This window comes from Convolutriloba macropyga, chromosome 7, assembly GCF_964194025.1.
Source record: "Convolutriloba macropyga chromosome 7, txConMacr16.3, whole genome shotgun sequence".
Lineage (NCBI taxonomy): Eukaryota > Metazoa > Xenacoelomorpha > Acoela > Convolutidae > Convolutriloba > Convolutriloba macropyga.
In genome coordinates, this window is record NC_134474.1 from 71,572,170 (window position 1) to 71,594,905 (window position 22,736).

The following is a 22,736-nucleotide window of genomic DNA, read 5'->3' on the forward strand; positions in this document are numbered from 1 at the left end:
ACTTGGCGTTAATTACGTGCACTTCTTTATCACCGTTGTTACCATATAAGCAATGACGATAAAAAAGCGTGATAAACTCATAGTCTAATCACGGCAACAGTGGCTCTAGCTCGTCCGGACAAAATAGTCCCAGGCAAAATAATCCAATAGAAGCAGACAAATAGTCCCGAATAATTATCAAAACATTTACAAATATATTCTCAAAATATTTAACAAACAAAATCTATGAGTTAAGCTTCAGAATGCATTGTTTATATCGGATGTGAATTAAGATTAAACCAGAGACTTCATTCAAATTACGTAGTTTGGCAAAAACTATGTTGTAATCAGCTTCATATTTGTTCAATGTTTCTCTGTTAATTGGTATGCGTATGTTTAACTATGTTTAATCGGGACTTTTTTGTCCGGGACTATCATGTCTGGGACTATTTTGTTTGTTTACCGGTTCCAGCAGCTGTTGTAATCGAATATTACCTCACTTTTGTTATCGCCTTCCTGAGGTCATTCAACATCTCGGCTTTGCCTCGGAGCATGATAACTTCTGAATGACGATAAAAACCTTGTGATATTATTCATTAGATAAATCGACCTGCTTTGAGAATTATAAATACATTGACTGTCACTGTTATGGTGATATAGACCAATCCCAGCATAATGTCAACCAGTTTTGCCATAAGTTGCCACTCAGCTACCGCCTGGATCAGATTCCGTTTCTTGTCATTTGATTTGTCAAATTCGTGTCTCAGGGCGTCGAATCGCATGAAACAGTCCAGAACTACCCGCTCTACTTTGGAAACTTCATTCCCATTGGAGTCGTACCGGAGGTTTCTGGAAAAAAATTTACGAAACTTTGTTTAAACAAAATTATATTTTTCAAGTTTTTGTGACAGTTTACTTCAGATAAAAGTTCTTCGGAATTTTATTGAAGTTTTCGTTCATCTGAGTAAGCAAATTGAAAATATGCAATTCTAATTTTATTACACTTCGAACATAAAATCAACAAAATCCACAAACTATACGCCTGCCACTATTTGTTTTCTTTTTAAAAAGTTTGGTTTATTTTTTTCTCCATATTAAAAAAAGCGGAAATCCATGCCTATTACGAAATGTTCATTTTGAGAATTCTACACAAAGTGCGTCGAGTGAGTAATGCTCCGTTGAAGTACAATCAACCAATATTGGTCTTAGTTTGACCCTGGGCCGACCGATATGTGTCTGGCTCGAACATGAGTAGGCCGATATTGTTCAGGGTCGACTATGGGTTGATGGCTAAGTTTCTTGGTCGATCATGGGTCAATCAATATAAGTCAGGGTTGACGGTATTAACTATTAAACTTGTCTCAGAAATAGTAGGATTTAATGGGACCAAAAAATTGTTCAAATGAAACAAAACCATTATCCCCGCAAATAGGCAGTCTAAAAAAATGTTTTTTTTCTTTTGTTAGTATTAATCAAAGGTAGTGTTGAATTTGTAATCCTTGCGGACTTCTAAGGCCTGGGGCGGTGATTGAATCAGACGTTGTGCCAAGCATTTAGCTCAAAAAACCATAGTTTGAATTCTTGATGATTCTTGTGTAATCAATGCTTTATTTGAACTTTTGGATGCTTAATTTTCATGTTAAACGCGCCCTTGTGCCCTAAACAATGCACCATTTATTTGCAAAAAATGGAAATCTCCGAACGACTTTAGGGAGCCCAAGCTAACTTTAAAATGGAAATTGTTTGATTCATAGAAATATTTGGGTCGGCGATAATATTTGTTGGAAAGTACCATCGTTAATCTTTTTTAAACATTCACTTTGCTTATTTTACAGTCAATTTTTTTCTCTTTTGGTAGATGTTGGCACAAAAAATTTGCCTTTAACTCCTATAATTTTTTTGAAAAACTTTTTTGTCTGGAAATGTTTTAAAAATTCAGCATAAATTGTCATAAATGTTTCAATTCAGCAGAAAAACGGGCAAATTTTTATTCTGTCTCGAAAAAATCCATCAAAGGAGCTCATAAATAAGTTTATGTTCACCTATTTTTTTAAAATAAAATGTTGGGTTGCTTATCTTGCTTATCTGCAGAAACCCAAAATAGTGGAAAACGTGAATTGATTAGCATTGGTTTTTTAAAACTTTGTGTTTTTCCCTGTCGGTTAAATTGTTTAAACTCCTTCGATTCGGGTGTCGGATTTTTGCAAATTTTTTATAGTTTCGTTTGGCCATTCTGTGAATGATGTATTACTTACTTTACCAGTCTGATGTGCCAGACCCAAAGTAGATATGGCAAGACGCCCCCGACGAAAAGTGCCTGTGTCCAGACCGTCCCAGACGGAAAGAGTCTATGTCCAGGCAGTTCCAGACGGAAAATGCATATATCCAGACCATCGAGCGTGCGTTCAAAAATTTTAGTGTCCAGAATATCGGGCACTCCAACAAAAATTCGAGCATTCTAGCTGCAAAATGTTAATGCGTTCATGTCCATACTTTCATGCTTTCATGTTCAGACTTTCGTGTGTTAACCAGACTGAAAAATTTTTTTACCTCCCATGGTGCATTGATAATCCTTGAGAGTGAAGCAGCCAGAGAGTTTTTTAAAAAAGTATTTTCCTACGCTCAACCAGTTGTTCCTATTGAACCACAAAGAATTTGAATATAAGGATTTGTGGAATTGTTGAACCCTCTGACTTCTTCATCATTCAAGGGTTTTCACTGAAACAAGGAGGTAATTTTTTTCATTCTCGTGAACACACAAAATTCTGGAAATGAACAAACAAAAGTCTGGTATGGCAGGCCAAAAGTCTGGACAGGATCGCACGAAAGTCTGGACATGAACGCAGGAAATTCAGATTATGAATGCACTAAAACTTTGAATTTAGTGCGTTCACCTGACTATCGTTTCGTTCATGCGCAAAATTTCGTGCGTTCATGTCCAGATTTCGTGCGTTCATTTGTGTTTCCAGACCGTGTAATTTTGAACGTTCATTGTGTTCATTTTGGTCTGGACATATCCGGCTTCGGTCTGGGATCTCAAGCCGTAAAGCAGACCCCATGCATTCGACCATTTGGAGCAAATTTAGTCAATGTCGTGAGCAAAATCAACTTAAGATGTCACTTCCTGGGTTTTAATTACTTTTATTTCCTCCAGTATCCCACAGATTCGAGCGACAAAATTTATGCAATGTGTCAATTTAACTAAACTAACGTTAACACGGTTGATTACTTCAAATTTTGCACTTTGCAGTATTAATTTCGACACTGAAAGATGATTTACTATGATTTAAGTCTGAACTAGAGTACTTACAATTTGACTGGCGTGGGTTTGAGGGTGGATATGTGTTGGGAGTGCATGAGGGATATTAGTTCCATAGGGAATAGTTCTCTGGCCCAGTTGACTCTGTTCATGAGAGAGAAACATAGTCCCTGGGTGGCCCTTCTCAGCCAGAGTGGAGCACGCACACACTCTACTGTCTTGTGGTGCATGTTCAACGAAATTGTCGACTGAAATATTTGCAAAAAATAAAAATCAACACTTTTACTTAATGCTTCAACACGACTCTCAATACCCTCCGTCCCATTCAAAATTGGAGGATTATCTCGCAAGATCTTGCAAGAATCTTGAAAGATTACACATCATCTTGCCCGAGCTTGTAGGTTTGATTGTCAAATTTTTTAAGATTTTTTCGGATATTCCAGGCTGAAGTTCCAAATTGACTCAAGCGACCTCTGACCACTCCAATTTTTGGACTTTGTCACTTTTATCAGACCATTTTGCTTTGCATTGCTGATCAAACCCCTTTTCAGAACTCGCCATCTGATAATTGACTATTTTCCAGACTTTGCCCCTTTAATCGGAGACAGATGTGACCAGAGTCCCTGCGCGACCATGTTATTTGGATCTCTCGTTTAACCCGCATACGACCATAGATGGTCTGATTAGAGGTTGGGAACACTGACTAGCGTATCTATTTCAAGCGTAAACATACTAAATAAAAGCAATATATAAGCATCTAATGCAAACGCTGGCGCGAGTTGATCTAATGGTTAAGTGACTCTGCTTGAAGTCATTATGAGAACTTCTGGCGTTTATCGAGAACCGTGAAGCGGTTCGAGATATTAAGTCAGAATTTCGAAGTGACTTCTGCAGAGTCACTTAACCATGCTAAAAACACGAAACGCGCACGTTTTAAAATGACGAAAGTCAACGAAATTCAACTTCTGGCTAAGTAGCAACTTCCGGCATTTTGACTTCTGGCACTGCAGACTTTCGGCTTTTTAAAATGTGCACGTGAGTGTTTTAAGAATAGTAAACTCACTTCCAAAGTATGGAAGCCCCCCCCCCCCCCCCCCCCCCCCCCTCCTATTGCGAAGATTATTTAAAACATGAATCAAAGACGTGAACTAAGATCATGATGCATTTAAGTCGATGATTTTTCGCAATGGCTTGACAATCACTAAGGTCCATAGTGTGTGTTTAAAGTCAGGGAAAACCCTCCCCCCACAAAATAAATCCAAATCATATTTATCAAATTTATCCCGGGCAGGATAGAGGGTTTAAAATTTTCCCAATGATTGAACACCCGAGGAAACAAAGCATCTGAGAAAATTTACTACATTTTGTACTTTACTACATATAAGCTTCCCAAGTGCTGTCTACGCCATTGCAAAATATTTGATCAGTTGATCAAACCAATGGCTATAGTTTGAAAAAGCAAGCATTGAGTAGTTTTTTCCCGTGGGTATGGCAAGACGTAACAAATTTCTCATATAGCCGGACCAAGAATTTTCGTCAAGATCCAGACTCATGAAAATACTGTTCTCGACCAAAATTGTTCATGAAAAAAATGATACATGAAAAAAGTGAGCTCCTTTGTCTTCATCTTTGACGAAACTGTGTATGGGCTCATGAAAAGAGCTTGTATTGACTTCACGTATGCGCTCGACAGTGTAATTTGGGTGAATATCGTCCCCCTTGACTTTTCATCTTTCCATTTTTTACCTTGGGTCTTTTCATAAAGCCTAGATCTCTGCCATGGTGGTTTTCTGGACAATTATATTTTAGTAAACCATGAAAATATTCTAATAAACAATTCTAATAAATAAAGTTTCTAATGAGAGATCTTATTTTTTCTCCTCTTAGGCACTAGGGAAAACTTATTAAGCGCCTACTCTATCTATTCCTCTGAGACACTAGAGAAGGGGTCATTGGCCTGATAGAGTTCTCTATGTACTCTTTTTGATGCATTTTGTGAATGAATGTTATGATTGTGATATAAATTTAGTCATCTGTAAAATGAACTTTATTTTTGATCATAGTGTTTGCCCAGACCTGAAGGTTGAGGTGCCAGATTGAAATGACCTCTGATGAGACCGAAACTCAGCGCTAGAATAACATAGTCTGGAAAAGTTTTGGAGCGCAAAAAAGTGAGGCATTTGTCTGGAACTAGCCTCATTGTAGTTTTTGAAATAGTCTGATCAGAGGTGGCTTCGAGCGTAAAACACACTCTGATCAGAGGGCACTTTTTGTCTGGGATTATCTGATCGCAGGTCGTCATGATCTGGGTCCTCAAACTAGGCACCACTGTTATTTATTTATTCCATGACTTTGATGGTCAAATTAAATTTTCAATGGTTATCCGATGGTAATATAGCTTACTCTTCGGATCTGAAAACCCGGTTTTGTGAGCCAAACCGCAGCGCAAAGAACGCAAAATGAGAATTTCGAAGCTTGATAACTAGTAATAATTTTAAGTTGATTACAACTGTGACCACAAAAAAACACAGAAAACTTATCAAATCGCTTCAAGACAGAACTCAACAAAAATTTTGATGAACTTTGCCAGAAGCTAGTGAGATTTCCCAGGCTGAGTTTCCAGGTCGACTTAGTAGACCATAGACACAGAATTTGCCCACTTATCAAACCCATATTTTACCGTTGTCCACTGTTTTACGTCAATTGTCCTTTTGCGTGCATGTACTTTTTTTGACCATTCCTTACACATGTGCTACCCAACATGGGCTAATCAGAGGTCAATTTGACATGGAACTTCAACCTGGGACATTTCAAAAATGTAACCACTTAAAGACGCCATTATGGCCTTCTATTGTGAACCATGGCGCGAGTAGTACGACAAGAATGCTCGTTAATGTGCGTTCGCACATGATGTTCCGACCCGAGTTCATCTACATTTTTGACTCAATTGTCAACATAATGATGAGATAATTAAAAATAGATGTTTGATTACAGCGTTCACAAGATCTGCCATTAGAAAGACTGCGAAAAAAACAAACAGCAAAATACGCAAAAAACAAAAATTTTTCAGCGAAGGTGCTAAAAGAAGAGAATACGAAACACAAATATTGACCTCTCACAAAACTTTTATGAAAATGCATAGTCCAACAAACAAAACATCAGTTACCACATTATAACAATGGAAAATTAGTTTTTGAATTACAGGGAATTGGATGGAAACTCTCAATGATTAGAATAAATTACAAGTTTACGAAAGGAACAAAAACTGAAAAGTAGAAACAAAATCTTTGAGAACGAACAATATCGCAAATTTTAATACTATTCGCAATCAACTGAGTGTATGGAGCAACAAAATTAATTCAATGCTCATTTAGAAGTTTATGAGACCAGTCAGCATTTTACGACTACATGAAGAATTAAAAAAAAAAGCAGAAACAGCAAACTCAAAAAAAATTAGGGAGAAAAGTGTGAAGCCATTAATAGAAGATATTTTTGGTATAAATTTCTATTATCTCAGATACTCTTTTAACAGCAATGGAGTTCTTTTTTTCCAGCAATATGACTTCTGAAAATCAAAAAGTATGAACAAATATAAATAAACTAAGAAGTTTTTGAGGAAACCCGTTATATCAATGCCGTTATTTTCAATACCTTTCAACGGAAAAAAAATATACGCCAAGCTACAACTCAATGAGAAGGCAAGGATGTTGGTCAATCATATGTCACCAACATGACAAAACAATAAGTCTTATGATTATGAAAACAACAACAAATACATGCAAAAACAAAAAATTCACCAGAAAAGTGCGATAAGAAAGTGTCGAAGCCATTTAAACCATAAGTTTTTCTCTGAAAACTTTATCTATGTGTCATTGGAAGTCTTCTTATATCCAATCAGAACTATTAATATTTGGATAAAGAGATAAGTTTTGAAAGGAACCAAAATTACACAAAAAATATCCAAAATCTTTAAAAAAACTTTGAAAACTCGTGGCATCGAATTCATAAAACCAATTATTAGCAGATAAAATTGCTTACCAGATTATTCTGGTTACAGTAAAAAAAGGGAGAGTCCTGACATTACTGAGACTAACTTTCAGCTTATAACAATAAGTTTATTAATGCTTAGTGTCCAAAAAAGTTATTTTTTAAAGTCTTAGCAGCCAATAAATGCAATAGCTCTCAATGGAAGTCAATAAATACGGTAACTTATGCCTAGACAAAGAGATAAAAACGTTTGTCATCTTACAGTTATCAATAGGACATCACAATAAGTGTTATGATTATGAAAACAACAACAACAAAAGCAGGCAAAAACCAAAAAAAATTAGTAGAAAAGTGAAATAAAGTGTCGAAGCCTTTTAATCCATAAACTTCTCTCTGAATACTTTATCTATGGTCCATTGAATGCTTTTGTTAATTCTGTAAGCCACTGAGAACTATCAATATTAGGATAATGTGATAAAATTTCGAGAGGAACAAAAGTTTAGAAAAAATCCAAAAACTAAAAAAAATACAAAAACTCGTGGCATCGAAGTCATGAAACCAATAGTTAGAAGATCAAACTGCTAGCCAGATTCATTTTAGTTGCATTAGAAGATGAGGAGCTCCGCTCAATTTTGAGACTGACTTACAGTTGATGAAAATAAGTTTAAGATTGGTTAATGTCCAAAAAAATTTTAAAATTATTTTTAAAGTATTAACAGCCAGAAACGCAAGATCTTTCGACAGAAGTCAAAAATACCATGCTCTATGTCTCGATGGGAAGAAAAGGTTGCTTCTCATCAAAATATCACCAATAGGACATCACAAAAAAACCTATGATTATGAAAACAACGACAAATACATGCAAAAACCAAAAAAAGTAGAAAAGTGCGAGAAGAAAGTGTCTAAGCCATTTAAACCATAAGCGTTTCTCTGAAAACTTTATCTATGTGCCATTTGACGCCTTCTGTTAGCCAATTAGAACTATCAATATTTGGATAAAGAGATAAGATTTCAAACGTACCAAATTTACAAAAAAAATATCCAAAAGTCTTTAAAAAAATTAGGAAAACTCGTGGCATGGAAGTCATAAACCAAATAGTTAGAAGATAAAACCGCTTACCAGATTAGTTTTAATTGCATTAAAAAGAAAGGGCTCCTGTCTTTACTGAGAGTGACCTAATGTTCATCAAAATAAATTTAATATCGTTTAATGTTAAAAAAAAAATCGAAGAATTATTTTTTAAAGTCTTAACAGCCATTAGCTGTCTACTCAAAGCAATAAACAATTTTGCCTATTGCACGTTGGAATGTTGATTGCTCTTTTAATTAGCGAGTTTATGCCATAGGACTCACAAAATTTAAAATATCAAAAAGAAAATCAAAATTTCCTTGAAAATCTCGAAAACTCATGAGTCGAAGACAAAAAAAACATGAGCGATTCATTGAAAACAATTTTTTTTCGTTCATTGAGTATCATTAGATTGCCAACGAAGTTTTTCATCAACGGAACCTCGATATGAAAATAACTAGTCTCTTAGTTACTAGAAAACAATAATAAAAAAGCTCTCAAAATGAATTCGGGTTTTTTTTTTTAATAGTAAACTTCCCACGAGACCAGAACTATCGTTTTTATCGAGCTATTGGTGACACAAAATTCTTTAATTTTGTAGCGCGAAACGTAATTTTGAAATAATTTTATTATAGAAAAGCCTTAATTTGAACAAAAATTACGATAAAAGTGAACAAAATCATGTAATTATCACTTGTTCACACAAAACTTTAAACCTCGATAACTCCTCGAAAAATACGAAATTCAAAAAAAAAAATTTTAATTTTGAATTCTACGCCAGACGAGATTTTTAATGATATCACTCAGATTTCTCTACGATGAATATATCGATCGGCCAAAGTTGACTGAACAAAGAAAACCCATTTGAGTATATGAGAATAAACTCAATACAAAGTATGGACGACCCTTCAATCTGGTGAGGAACTTGAAACCATGAATCTGAGAACAGAACCAGGATTAGGGCGCCACTAAATTGCCCAAAATCAAACAGCCGACGTGCCCAGGCACCTCAAAGGTACAAAATTTAATTGTAAGGCACCAAAACATCTACACTTATTTTTAGCCCTGGGTATGGCAAGACGTATTAAATTTCTCTCATTGGCGCGCTGCGCAATTTAGCGTTTAATAAAAATCCACACTGTTGATTGGCAGAGAGTTGATACCTGTAGAAGAGAAGAAGCTATCAGAAATATGCATAGAATGTAGTACACCCCAATGTAGGGATAGTGCAGACTGTTGTTTGGGATGTTGTTTGCGACTGTCAACAGATTGAGGTAGAATGTCAACAACATGGACATACTGTATGTGATCCTCTCGGAGGAGCCATTGGGCAACAGGAACACGAACACAGACACAAAACTCATCACTATTGTCGGCATCACTATCACTATAACAAACACATCAGAAAAATCTGCTCAAATTTGATACAATATTTCACAAGTTCTTGCAATTATCTTCCCTAGTCGATTCAGGACGTTAATCTTGCAAGAATCGTGCAAGATCTTGCAAGATTATGCATAATCTTGCAAGATTTTCTTGCAAGATCTTACAAGATCAAACAAAATTTTGCAAGATTTTCTTGCAAGATTAACATCCTCTTGCAAGATCTTGCAAGATTAACAGTATTTTGCAAGAATCTTGCAAGATTGACATCCTGTCTCGACTAGGGTTACCGCATAAATTTTCAACATAGACCGCAGATGGCCGAAATAGTTAATTTATTGACGACTAGACTTGCGAATAATACCTTTTACGTCGCCATTTATCGCAACCATTTTCCACGATGGAGAAAAGTTTACTAATAGATTCGCTTAGTGTAACTATTTCTGTATCTACCTATGAGGTAGAAATTGGGTTTTCTGGTGAAGTTGATCTGGTGTACAATGTAGCTCTTGTTCCTCAATCTATTTCCAATGTAGTCATACACCTCGACTGTTCTGAACAGAGGACTCTCTGGCTCCAGAGTCCACTCATGGTGTTTTGTCTGGTTGATCAGATCCAGATTAGCACCCTTCTACAACAGACACACGTATACTAATAAAAATGAGAGTTGGCACATAATTACCCCCGAAAATTCCAAGTAATTTTTCCTAATGATTGACTGTCTCGGGATAAAAAGCAATGACCAAATTACTTGACAAAGATAAGCGTTTTATATTTTCAATCGTTTTTAGAAGATCAGATATTATAAATCGGTAATTACAAAATTGGTATGGTACGAAGCCAGAAAACATTACGGCCTTATACGACGCCGTGCAAAAATTCTACGACACCGTACACGTCTTAGTAAGTTTTCAAAGTTTTGTGACAAACCTTTTGTGTTCAAAAAATAAGAAGAGTCTTTGTGCATGTCCAGAGTTCCCAATTCCTCTTTCAAAAAACAACTCGGATTGCTGATTTTTGGAATTTCAAAGCGGAAAACGCTGTTATTTGAGACCGGATGATTGTCGCATTCTTCAAGGTACAGCACTGATAAGATTCCGGATTTCTGAAATTGCTAAGGAGAGCTTACCAAGATGTGATAAAACACTTTGGGGTTCACTACACCTGATCATCGATAGCCCTCAATTTCAAGAAAAAAAAATTAGGAATAGTCTCTGATTGTTTAACAAAAAATAGCTGAGCAAAATTGGCAAAGTAACAAATTTTGTTTCTGGAACGAGCGTCAAGTCTTAACGATTACCGCCGCAGTTCAACAAAGTACCGTTCTTCGGGAAATCTGGGGAAACTTAAATAAGACTTTGAGGGGCCCAAACAAGATTTTCAGAATAATGTTCGTTGAGTTCATGGACGGCTTAGAGATTTCCCTAACCAAATGCTATCACATTTGGTTGTTCAGGGATCCCCTCACAAAATGAGGAGGTTGTGCGCATTTTTAATCCCTGCCCGACAAAATTCTTTTTTTTTTGGTCATTTTTGAGCATTTTGAGCATCCAATTCAAAGATATTCAATTTCAAAAGAATTTAGTTGCTATCTGGTGGTCTGCTGATGTTCAGAAATGGCGTCAACATCGCCATCTCTGTTATAGATCTCGGGATCATCATCATAGAATACTGGCGCCAGTTTCACCTCTGGTCTGTTGAAATCTCCATGTGCCATCTTAACTATTGCTGATCATACGTCCTCGTCAGTGCCAGCGGAGACCTCAATGATTTGTCCAAACTTTTGTTCACGTTGTGTGACTGAATCATCTACCACCCAAATAAGTTCTTCTTTCTATTGACCATTTCGGTCTTCGAGTCTATTTTCTTTCGTATGAATTCTGCATATGCTTGAGCCGTTCAGTTTGATTTTGTCAGGTGGTGGTAGCATTTTTCAGTCCCAACAAGAGGGATTTTTTAACTGCTGGCAAATCGTTTACTTCTGTCAGGGTCTTGTGTTGAGAGTTTGTTCTACAAGACACATCGTTGTGTTGAGTACATCATCGGTGAAGCTTCGGTGGTCCAAGACGGCACTCATTACTCTCTTTCAATTTTGAACTAATCTATCCCAGATTCCATCAAAAAGGCGAGTCGCAAGGGGGTTGAGTTTCCATATTTTTTTTTCGACTTTGATAACGTTCAATGTTAACTTTGTCCCATTCATCCGTCAAATCTTCCAGTACATTGGTACCAGCTTTCAGTCTGTTCTGATTATGGTGTTTGGGTAGCCACGTCTTGCAATGAAAATTGATACTACGGCTAGACGTGACTCGGTGTCTAGTGATTGTGGAACTTCAATATCTTTGGCTCTGGATGTTAGACAAGTGAAAAGGCGGCAACATATCTTAAGGGAACGTCGTAGAAACTTGACTTCAACTGATCTGAAGTAGACAAATCCATTAAGAGGGAATGGGAACACAACTTCATCATGTCGCTCATTTTAAGTTTTGCTATCAGTGGTTTGGACTGAGTTGACTTTGCTGTTCTACATTTGATGCATTCTTCTTTAATTTCATTGACAATTTTTTGTAACCCAATGATTCAGAAATCTTGTTGATGAATGTTTGCGAAATCTGCGCCTCCGTGCACGTTGTCACGATCTGCTTTCGCCAACATAAGCTGTGCAAACGAATGCTTCGGTGGTAGTAAAATTAGGTGCATCGCATTGTTATTGAGCTTTTAATGCTCCAGCCAACCGTTCAATCAAGTTTATTTTTTTCGTGGAAATGTGACAATTTGGGATTCTTCAAGGTTTTCGATTTTGCTTCGCAGCTGACAATCGATTTCCAAAAAATGGGAAACTTTCCGTTTTAAAAAACAGTAAAAAAAATTTTGTTAGACTTCATGAATCTCTGTCACATTCAGATTTCCCTTACGCCTCGTCTTGAATCTCTTTGAGTAGGCAAGGAGCTTTTTCATTCTATGGAACCTGCTTGCAGTTAAAGAGTTTATCTAATTTGGTTTTTATTGCTGCTTTACTTTTAGTTTGCTCCGCTTCATTTCTGTTCACTCGGCACCAAAGTTTTGGAAACGTCTGTTTATTTTTCGGAGCCATGCAGACCACACAAACTCCTTGAGTCATTCGAAGGACATTCCTTAGGCAAAAACATCTGCAAAACTTTGGACACCATGACGTGTGTCCAATAAAGAACATTTTGATATTTGTGCTGCTCTTTTCGCATCAAACAGCTTTTGTTTTTTTAACATGTGTATGTGCTCACTCTAGTCACTGAAATACCGTTATCAAATGTGTCCAAGGATAGCTTTTTTCATTTCTTACACAAGTTCGATTCCTCATGTGTAAATGGGCGCTGCACAACATTAGCCTATTAGTTGGTCAGTTCTAACGTTGCTTCACCTTGCAGATACGCCACGATGCACATGGCTTGCTCTGATTCATCTGTGAAGAAGTGCATTCCCAATTTTGGGCATGTGTTTCAAAAAAAGGTCGGTTAATAAAAGCGATTTTATTTCGCTCAACTCAGAGCACCAATCACAAAACAAACTGTATTGTTCTGTTGAGAGCTCTGAGTCACATATCCTATTTCTACACACAAATGAAAGGCCATTTTTTGGTTTCTCGAAGCTGCCTTGCACACTCTTCTGCGTTTCCAGGTTTTTGTGATGTGATGGCGGGGGGATGTGGCAGGTTTTACTGAAGTTCGTCTTTAATTTGATTTATATCTGATTTTTTTTCTTTTTTTCTTAACATATCCGGCGTTGATGTCCGTGTCAGTGTTATCTGGATAGAAACCTTTAGTGTCACCTGAAGATGTTGTTCTACAATATTGAGTTGCCTTTTTTGCACAGTAGAAGTTGTTCGGCAAGTTCACGACTCTTCTTACAACAGAAGGCCAACTTCGCATCGTTCACGAACAAAAATTGCAGATTCTTCTAGCGCTCTGACTGCTCGTTGCTTGTCTTTTGACATCCGGTGACATTGCAAAGTGATTCTTGGGACTCAGTATCCCAACACTCGTTTAGTTGATTTGCTAACTTGGCAACTGCTGTTGAAGTTAATGTCGTAGTAGGAGCTGTTTCTCGGTGTGCGGGTAGAATACAACGTAAGGTTCATGAAATATTTGATTTGACGGCTCACGGAGCAGTTTTGACTTCTGCTCTCTTGAATTCCATCGGTTTATGTATGTTGTAGCAGTCTTGCCCAAGCATGACTTGAACTTTAAAACTCTTCAAAACTGAGTAACAGTTTTTCGTTTCTTACAGAAGTGGTCAAACAACTTCAGAGTCTCGCGACCACAGAAAAGCACTGTTGTTAGTGGTTCATGCTTCTAATGGGCTGAACCTTTTGTTTGTACTTTTCAGTCCTGACCTCTTGTGACCCACGGTTTGCTGCTACAGTTAAAGACGCTTTTTGATCTTGAAGGGGAAAATTAGTAACAATGATTTCAGTGCAAATGAGATTGAGGATACTGAATCACAGAATGCTACAGCTTGAATGCTCACTGCTCTAATTGTCAGTTTTGTTTGGAGCACTGGATGCCCTCCTTGCCTGATAAAGGTCGCTATCGCCGTTGTAGCGTCTGAAACAAACCGTGTGGCTTGCTCTCGACGACGCCACTATGCATATTTTTCTGACCTGATTTTACAGTTGTTGGATAGATGACCTGTTCTAAAACAGTTGAAACGCAATCTGAACTTCTGGTTTATGCTCTCGTCGTTCAACTTCTTTCATTGACATAAGTTACTGACGCGTCCATAATGCGTGTACGGCTTTCAAGGTACTTTCCAAAATTTTTGGTTCGATCGATTCAAAAGATCCGGTAGGAACGTTTGAAACAAAAGATCCGGTTTTTGACTTCAAAATTTTGATTTTGTCAAACGTCGCGTTTTTTTAGCTAACTAATTTTGACAAGTAAATGCTTTCGAGGCACGTGACTCTCTAAAAACAATAATACTGCCTCTCAGTTTTTGACATTAGACGATATTGCAGCCACTGTTGTGTTATTCGAGGAGAAAATTTTGGCGTTGTACAACTCAGCCCTCTTTCTGATTCGAGGTTGTGTGTTGTTTATCCATGTTGATTTAGCGTGTTGAACCGATTTTCTGCCACATTTGCCATTTTGACGGTGCTGGTAATAACCCTGTGCTATAGTAAAGTTTGATTATGCTTGTGATTGAATAGGGCAAGGACCTTTAAATCTTTTCCAGCTGTTTTATTGCAGAGTATACCCCAAGAAAGGAATTATGATTGCGTGATAAATGCCGTTCCCGATTTTGCTGCTTATGCCTGACCCGTCAGACTTGTTTTAAGTGTTGAAGCTTTAGAGTACCGCTGATTTATTTTTGATTAAGAAGAAAAACAACAATAACAACAGACTGTCCCCTCTAAAAGATCAAAGAAGTAAAATGTTAGGAAATTAAGCCTTAATCTTAAAGTACATAAAAAATGCACTTTTATACTCTATAAGTGTTAATAGCAGCACACGTAAATAGGGTGCAAATGCGTTTATTGGATGAATAGCTCAGAGATTACCCTATCCACGTGTTTTATTTTTGGTCGCTCCACTTTTCCAAAAAAAAGGCGGACAATTTTTGTCCCGTCATGATTTTAGTTTTCTTGAAATCTAAATTTTTAGGTTTCAAAAGACATATCTTGCTATCTGATGGTCCTTGCTTTTATTTAGTGGCGTAAGCAGTTTGGCCTCAAGTCTGTGGAAAAAACATTTGGCACTGTGAAACTTGTTTAGGGAGATTTAATATGTTGGGGTCCTTTGCGGCCATATCGGGTGTTAATTAATTGGATTACTTTGACTGCATACATATTTTTGAAAGAAGAAATCTTTCATTTGTGAAGAATTTATTTTACCGTCGTGCTTTTGATTTTGAAAAATATTGTGCTTTTGAGAATTAAACGAGAAAAACGCTTCAGCAGTTTAAGTTCTCCGACATTTCACGTGTGAAGACTTCAATGTTATAGTAGGTTCAGGTGATGTGCTGCAAATATTTCAATTATGCTACTGAGGCCACAAAAAAAAGCAGATCCATAAATCTAAGTTTGATGTTCAAAAATGAAGAACTCTTGGTATATTTTATTTCTTACTTAAATTTGAAAGTTACATTGTAAACATTGGTTCAATTTTGATAAGATCTTTCGAACCAAATTTCACTAAATTTTATCTGATTGCTCATCAACAAAAACAGTCAAGAAATTTTCTTTCAGATACTGTTCTTTTTGGATTGTTAAAAATAAAAATTCCGGCATATAGGACGAAAACAAAACTCCAAAGCGTAAAAATAATTCTCTTTTAGTTAATATGGATAGATTTTGTTCGTTCCAAATCTGTGCGGTGAAAGAGAGGAACAGATAGTCCGTGACTTTAGATAATGTTTCTTTCTGACTGCTAAGTTGCTCTCGAACGAAGTTTGAAGTGCTCATTGTAGTGTAGTGGTGTGTTTCTTTCGATGCAAAATTTTTTTCTGGCTCTTTTGATTTCGCTTCTTGGTTTTTCACTCTTGACTTCTTTGTTTTCGCGTGATCCAAATTGCTTTTATTCAGAAATTAAGTCTGTTACTAAAACAAAAGCGATTTTAAGAATTTGCACTCATGCAAAGTTATTGATCTTTTCCGTTTGTGTCCTTCCCTCCAGCTTAGTGGCTGCATATTTTTGTTTAGCCCCAGAGGCACGTGTCGCATTTTGACATAATGAATTACTTTGCAATTGCTCGTGATCTGTAACGGAGGACCCATAGCGTACGAGAGGCACCAAAAATAGATCCAAAAAATTCGTTCTAGGCTACACCCCTCTGAATTAAATTGCCCCTCCTCTCGTTCGAGTGAGTTCGTCCGAGGTTAGTCGGTTGATGATTTTCACTGAACCTGTGTTTTAAGCATAGTACACAAGCCTTTTGTTTGTAGGATGATATAGCTTTTTTTAAATAACCATCGGGCTTCTATTTCTCTTAATGGACAAAATAGGGTAATTACGGGAGTTACACTTAATCGGTTGTATTAGAAATATAACAAAATTTTATGAAAAATTCAATGAATGATCAACTTCATTTGTGCCATTAACATGAGTTTCGAGTTGAAAACTGGTAAAAATTGATGATCTTCTTTTTTGAATAAAAAATTCTGTGATTGAGATTCCCTGGTCAGATGTGAGCCCTAATGGGGCGTTTGGTTTTGCGGGGAGGTTGGTGAGGCTTACGACAGTAACACCTTTATTTTTGTTCAATATCAAATGAAAAGTTTTGTTGCAATGAATTTGATGAAAAGCTTATAACAGAAGCAAGGAAATGTAGAGAAAAAGTTTGGGAACAAGCTATAGTTTATATAGGAAAAAGCGCTGAACCAGCTTAATTCAGATTAATTTATATTTCAAGCTCTATAATCCAGCACATTTTTTCCCCCAAAATTTGGTTAGCTATTTATTTAACCCTGAACCCTGTAGCAGGTGAGGAAGTGACTGACGTGGTTTTTGAGCATGACATTGTCTTCGAAGTTGGTCCAGGATGCGACGATGAGTCTACAAGTCTGGCTGTCCCAGGGGAAGTGTCTCGTGTCCATTGTACACTGCACTGTCACAACCAGAGGACGCAAGTAGGACACCTCTCCCTGAAATACACACACACACACACACATACATACACACACACAAACAAACACACATATACACACACACACACACACGCATACACGCACACACATACACACATTCATACACACACAAACACACATATAGATACACACACATACACACACATAAAAGCTCAAACACACATATACATACACACACACACACGCACACACAATCCCTCTAGAACAGGCCTACACGTATACACACGCACACACACACACACACACACACACACACACACACACACACACACACACACACACACACACACACACACACACACACACACACACACACACAGACACACTCTCTCTCTCTCACACACACACATCCACACACATACACACACACACGCACATATAAACACGCACACACGCACATATCCCAGGTTGAGGTGCCATCCTGAAGTGACCTCTGATCAGACCGTGCCAGACGAAAGTAACCTCTGGTCAGACCATCCCAGACTAAAGTATCCTCTGATCAGTCTAAAGTGCGCTCGAAACACCGTGTGCACTCCAAGTGCGCTCGAAACTGTCTCTGATCAGACCTTTCTAGACGGAAAGGACCTCTGATCAGACCAATATCAGACCATTGTCCAGACGATTGTGCGACCATGGCCCAGACCAAACCCAGACCATCGTCCAGACGATTGTGCGCTCAAAATCACTTCTGATCAGACTATTGTGCGTTCAAAAGTCACTCCTGATCAGACTATTTTGCGCTCAAAATCACCTCTGATCAGACTCAATTGCGCTGGAAATAGTCTGATCAGTGAATGGTTTTCAATCTGAACGAATTTTAGTATAATATATTCATTTCATAAAAATTGATGTTTGCATTATTAAATTCATCTAAAAAAGACCATTCCAAAAGTATTATTGCTAAAAAAAGAAAACCCAACTGCTGAGAAAAAATTATTTAGCATACCTTTATTATTTAGTATTTCGAACTCAATGGATGAATTTAGACAGCTTTCCAAACAAAACGTCGTGTTCTACCTTTAATCACTTTTATTCCACCTTTTTTTTAAGGGGACTGGCATTTTCTATCAGCTTGACCCCTTTGGTTCTGATCATAGCCATCAGACTCTAAATGTGTCTGTGATCAGAAGGCTGCTTTTCGTTGCCTCTTGGCAGAGCCAGCATCTTTTGGTAAAAAAAAGCAAAAAATCATTAAAAAACTTCAGCTTGAAATGGTCTCTGATCAGACTAATGTGCGCTTGAAGCCCATTCCCATCTTGAAATGACCTCTGATCATACCATCCCCAGACCGAAGTGACCTCTGATCATACCATTCCCAGACCGAAGTGACCTCTGATCATACCATCCCCAGACCGAAGTGACCTCTGATCATACTATTGTGCGATCGAACCAAATCCCAGACCCTGTAATTTTTGGTCTGCAAACACACCGTGTGCGTTGGACTTGGGTCTGATTAGAGGTCACTTCCGGATGGCACCTCAACCTGGGATAAACACACACACACACACACACACGCACACACACACGCACACACACACACACACACACACACACACACACACACACACACACACATATATATATATATATATATATATATATATATATATATATATATAAACACACACACGCACATTTAACCACACACACACACACACACACACACACAAACACACACACACACACACACACAAACACACACAAGCATACAAACACAAACACAAACTCACACACACACACAAAACACACACAAACAGGTGCGCGCCCGTTTACGCTTACGCACATGCCTTGCTGAGGTCCAAGGTCGAATTCAAGTACGTCCCAGATGGAAAAGACCTATGTGCAGACCGTTCCAGACGGAAAGTGCTTATGTACAGACCTCTTGAGTTCAGCCTGGGCGAGGTGTCAACGGTAAAATTTGCTTAAAAATGTAAGAATTGCGGTGTATGCGGTGAAATGAATTTCAATTTTTAGCGTTGAGTTCGACCAGAAAAAAAATCACCGCTAATAATCTTACAATAATTTACCGTTAAATTTAACATATATCTTCACTCCAGAACATATTGCAAAAAAGTTGTAAGTATCGCGTTGAGAGCGGTGAAAAACAGTTCACCGCTCTAAATCGCAAATCGTACAAAAATTCAAAGCTAAATTTAGCAAATATTTTCAAGAAAAAAATATTGCAAAAAAGATCTAAGACTATCTGTGAAAGAGTTGAGAGCGGCGAAAACAAAGTTCACCATTAAAACTTGCAAATCATACATAATTTCACAGCTAAATTTACCAAATACCTTCACCGCAAAAAATATTGCAAAAACGCTCGGAAGCTGTGAAATATTTTTATTCACCAATTAAACGGTGAAAATTAAAAATTAACTGCTAAAACCGCAAGTCTTAAAAAATTTCAACACACATCTTTTCCATAAAGTGTATTCAAACTGATTAAGGTTCATAAGAAATATCACAGAAGTAAGAGACCGATGGCACAGTGAAATTAAAAGAGGCTGACATGCTGGAGTTGAGGGTTTCAAACCCGTTTTTGGTAGTTTTTCTGGGAGAATTCTGGTGACTGCGGCAAAAATAAAGGTTTCACCTCTAAAAACTGAACGCTTTTACCTCATTCATCGCTACAAGATTTTCAGCGCTTTTCAGCGTTTTCTCCTACACTATTTTCCCAACAAAAAGTCGATCTGGGCACCAAATTTTCCCAGTATGCTTGGAAATCAAGCTTTTCGTGTTTTCATGTCCAGAATTCTTTTGTGTTGATGACCAGATAGTTCATTGATTTCAGTTTGAAAAACGTATTTTTTTAAGAATTCTCTTTAACTTTTAAATTTTTCTTCTTGTTTTATTTACCAGTTAACCATTTACTTTCGGTGCAAGGGTTTGAAGCTCAAAAAGTTTTCGCCAAAAATTTTCTTTATATTTTGCATAATTTTTTGTAATAAAACTCATTTTTTTGGTCGACATTTTTCAAAGTTAAGTTGTTAGCTTTTTTTGTTAGTTTATCAAAAAAATGGGTGTTGTGAGTTGTTATTTTCTCCTGCTCTTATGTCGAGCTTGAGATAAGCAGGTGTTTTGGAAGATTGTATTCTGATCAGAGATACTGAATAGGTCAAGTCAGTTGTTTTAAATGATTTTGTAAAGCTATGATGTCATACCGGAAATTTGAGAATAAATGAGCAAGGCTGATTAGAATAATCCGCAGATTTTCAGCAAATTAGGCAAGTAAGAGGTATCTAAAAGCCAATTAGCCAATTAACTCAAAATGACAGCTTAGATCTACAGACAGTCAGAAAGTGTTCAGTTGTAAAATGAACACTAAAATCTTTTAAACTAAAAATGGTCAGATTTTCACCTGACCTGTAAGATATTATGAAAAAACTCTGAGTTTTTGCACGCAAAAATGAGATATGATATAACAAAATGATGTGACAGTTTTTTTTGCTCATTTTGTTTCGCTTTTTGTATACGAACAACTTGTGGTTCATGAGTCTGCACTATAAAACTTCAAACCTAATCCAAAGCCTCATCTTGAGAATATCGAAACAATCAAAAGTTACAAAAACTCTCTAGCTAAATTTAGTTTGTCTTCTAAATTTTTCTGATTTGAGTATATGTCATTAAAAAGCACGAGGAAAACTCGAGTTTTTTACAGTAACAAGACAACCAAACGAGTTTGATAGTTACCGATACTTGGATAAACAATAAACAAGATATACAACTGAAATTTCTAGGCAACAAGCATTGTTTCATTAATCATCTAAAGTCAAAGCAGACACAGTTGTCGCGGGTTGGTGGAGTAGGAATTTGGACACCAAATACCTTCATATATAATATCAGGAGTGATATGAAGTCAATTATTAGACACTTTTTTTTGAGTCATTGTGGGTTTAAGTACAAATAAAATGTTTAAAAAACTGCGAATAAACGTTCCTTACTGTTCAAAAAAAACCTTGGAGAACTTTTGGTAATTGAATTGACCTCAAAAATCTCAAGGGCAAATGCAGTAACCGCAATTTTCTATCCGAAAAAACAGCTTTTAAGGGAATTTATAACCAATTATTTCGTTAGAAATTGTAGATAGAAGTCAACCAACTGGAAATAATGAAACCATGTTGATTACTGCTTAACCACAAAAATCACATTTTTATTACAATAGTACTGTAACAAATGCTTGAAATTGATCTTTTTCAGAATGATTTTTGCCATTAGAACTCAATAATGAGAAGAACTATGATGCAACTCTTTTTCTAGACGTGAATTAAATAAAAAAATAGCATCAACAGGTTGACTGAAAAAAAGATATCAACAAAATTATGCAGTTTCCGCATCTCAATATTTTTTAAAATTGTTCGAAAAAGTATTGAACAATTTAGCTGCCATTAATATTGGAGAAACAACAAAAAATCCAAAAAGAAAATTGAATATCTGAAGAGTTATTGTAACATATTATTAAAAAACATGGAGATCTGAATATTTAGAAGGAGCAAGCATATGTTTCTGCTCATAATTTATAGAAAATAATCAGAAATGCCAAAATCGACCATTGAGAAAATCAAATAATGAGTTTACAAAACAAATGTTTCAGATCCGTTCTGATTCAAAGCAGAAATGGAAACATATAAAAACAAAACTCGAAAAAGAATTAAAAAATAACAACATTTCGCAAATTCAGTACAATAATATTATTTTAAAAGATAAAAAAAGATGCTAACGCGTTTAAAAAAACGGTTTTTCAAGGTTCGTTGTATACGAAAGGATGAGAAAAAATTTGCAATTTCTATCTTTATATTTTTATAAAAGATTTTTTTTGGATTCTTAACGGGAAAAGACTTAAATGATGTAATTGACAAACTACCACAAAAAAAAGCAAGGGATTCTGGATTCCATCCTCAGATCCTTTAAAAAAACTTGAAAATATCTGTTGGAACACGCCTATTGTTCGCAATTAACAAATGTATTCGGAACAATGTTTTTCCAGGTGTCCATAAAAAGGCATATAAAAATCCAACTTCAAAAAGATTGATCCGCTTGAGTCAGCGAACGACAGACGAATTCCAAATTCCAACGACAAAAACTTCGGCCAAAAAATTTGGAATTCTACTACTCCAACAGAATCTTGAACTTGTAGAACAGTATTGAATAAGAAATCAGTTCGGGTTTCAGAAAAATAAATGGTCGACCAGCACGGTCTTTTCGTAACTGAATCAATAAACAAATTTGTGGAACAAAATGAACTGGCATTGGTTTTTTAAAGATCTAGCAAAAACCTTCATCTCAAATAGCATCAACAGGTTGACTGAAGAAAAGGTATCAACAAAATTATGCAGTTTCCGCATCTGAATACTTTTTAAATTCGTTCAAAAATGTATTGAACTATTTAGCTGCCATTAAGATTGGAGAAACAACAAAAAATCCAAAGAGAAAATTGAACATCT

The 22,736-nt window shown here is 36.5% G+C and overlaps 1 protein-coding gene across 1 annotated transcript in view; it reads right to left on the minus strand.

The window, feature by feature from the left end:
- Window positions 1–416: 416 nt before the first annotated feature.
- Window positions 417–22,736, minus strand: part of LOC142342507 (acetylcholine receptor subunit beta-type unc-29-like) — a 47,720-nt gene continuing 25,400 nt past the window's right edge. Inside the window, exons 5-9 of the mRNA XM_075393855.1 lie at window positions 17,149–17,292; window positions 10,131–10,308; window positions 9,458–9,681; window positions 3,290–3,486; window positions 417–828 (exon numbers count right to left, since the gene is read on the minus strand). Of these exons, the coding sequence (XP_075249970.1) occupies window positions 576–828; window positions 3,290–3,486; window positions 9,458–9,681; window positions 10,131–10,308; window positions 17,149–17,292 (996 nt within the window). The 3' untranslated portion in view covers window positions 417–575. The remainder of the gene's footprint in view (window positions 829–3,289; window positions 3,487–9,457; window positions 9,682–10,130; window positions 10,309–17,148; window positions 17,293–22,736) is intronic.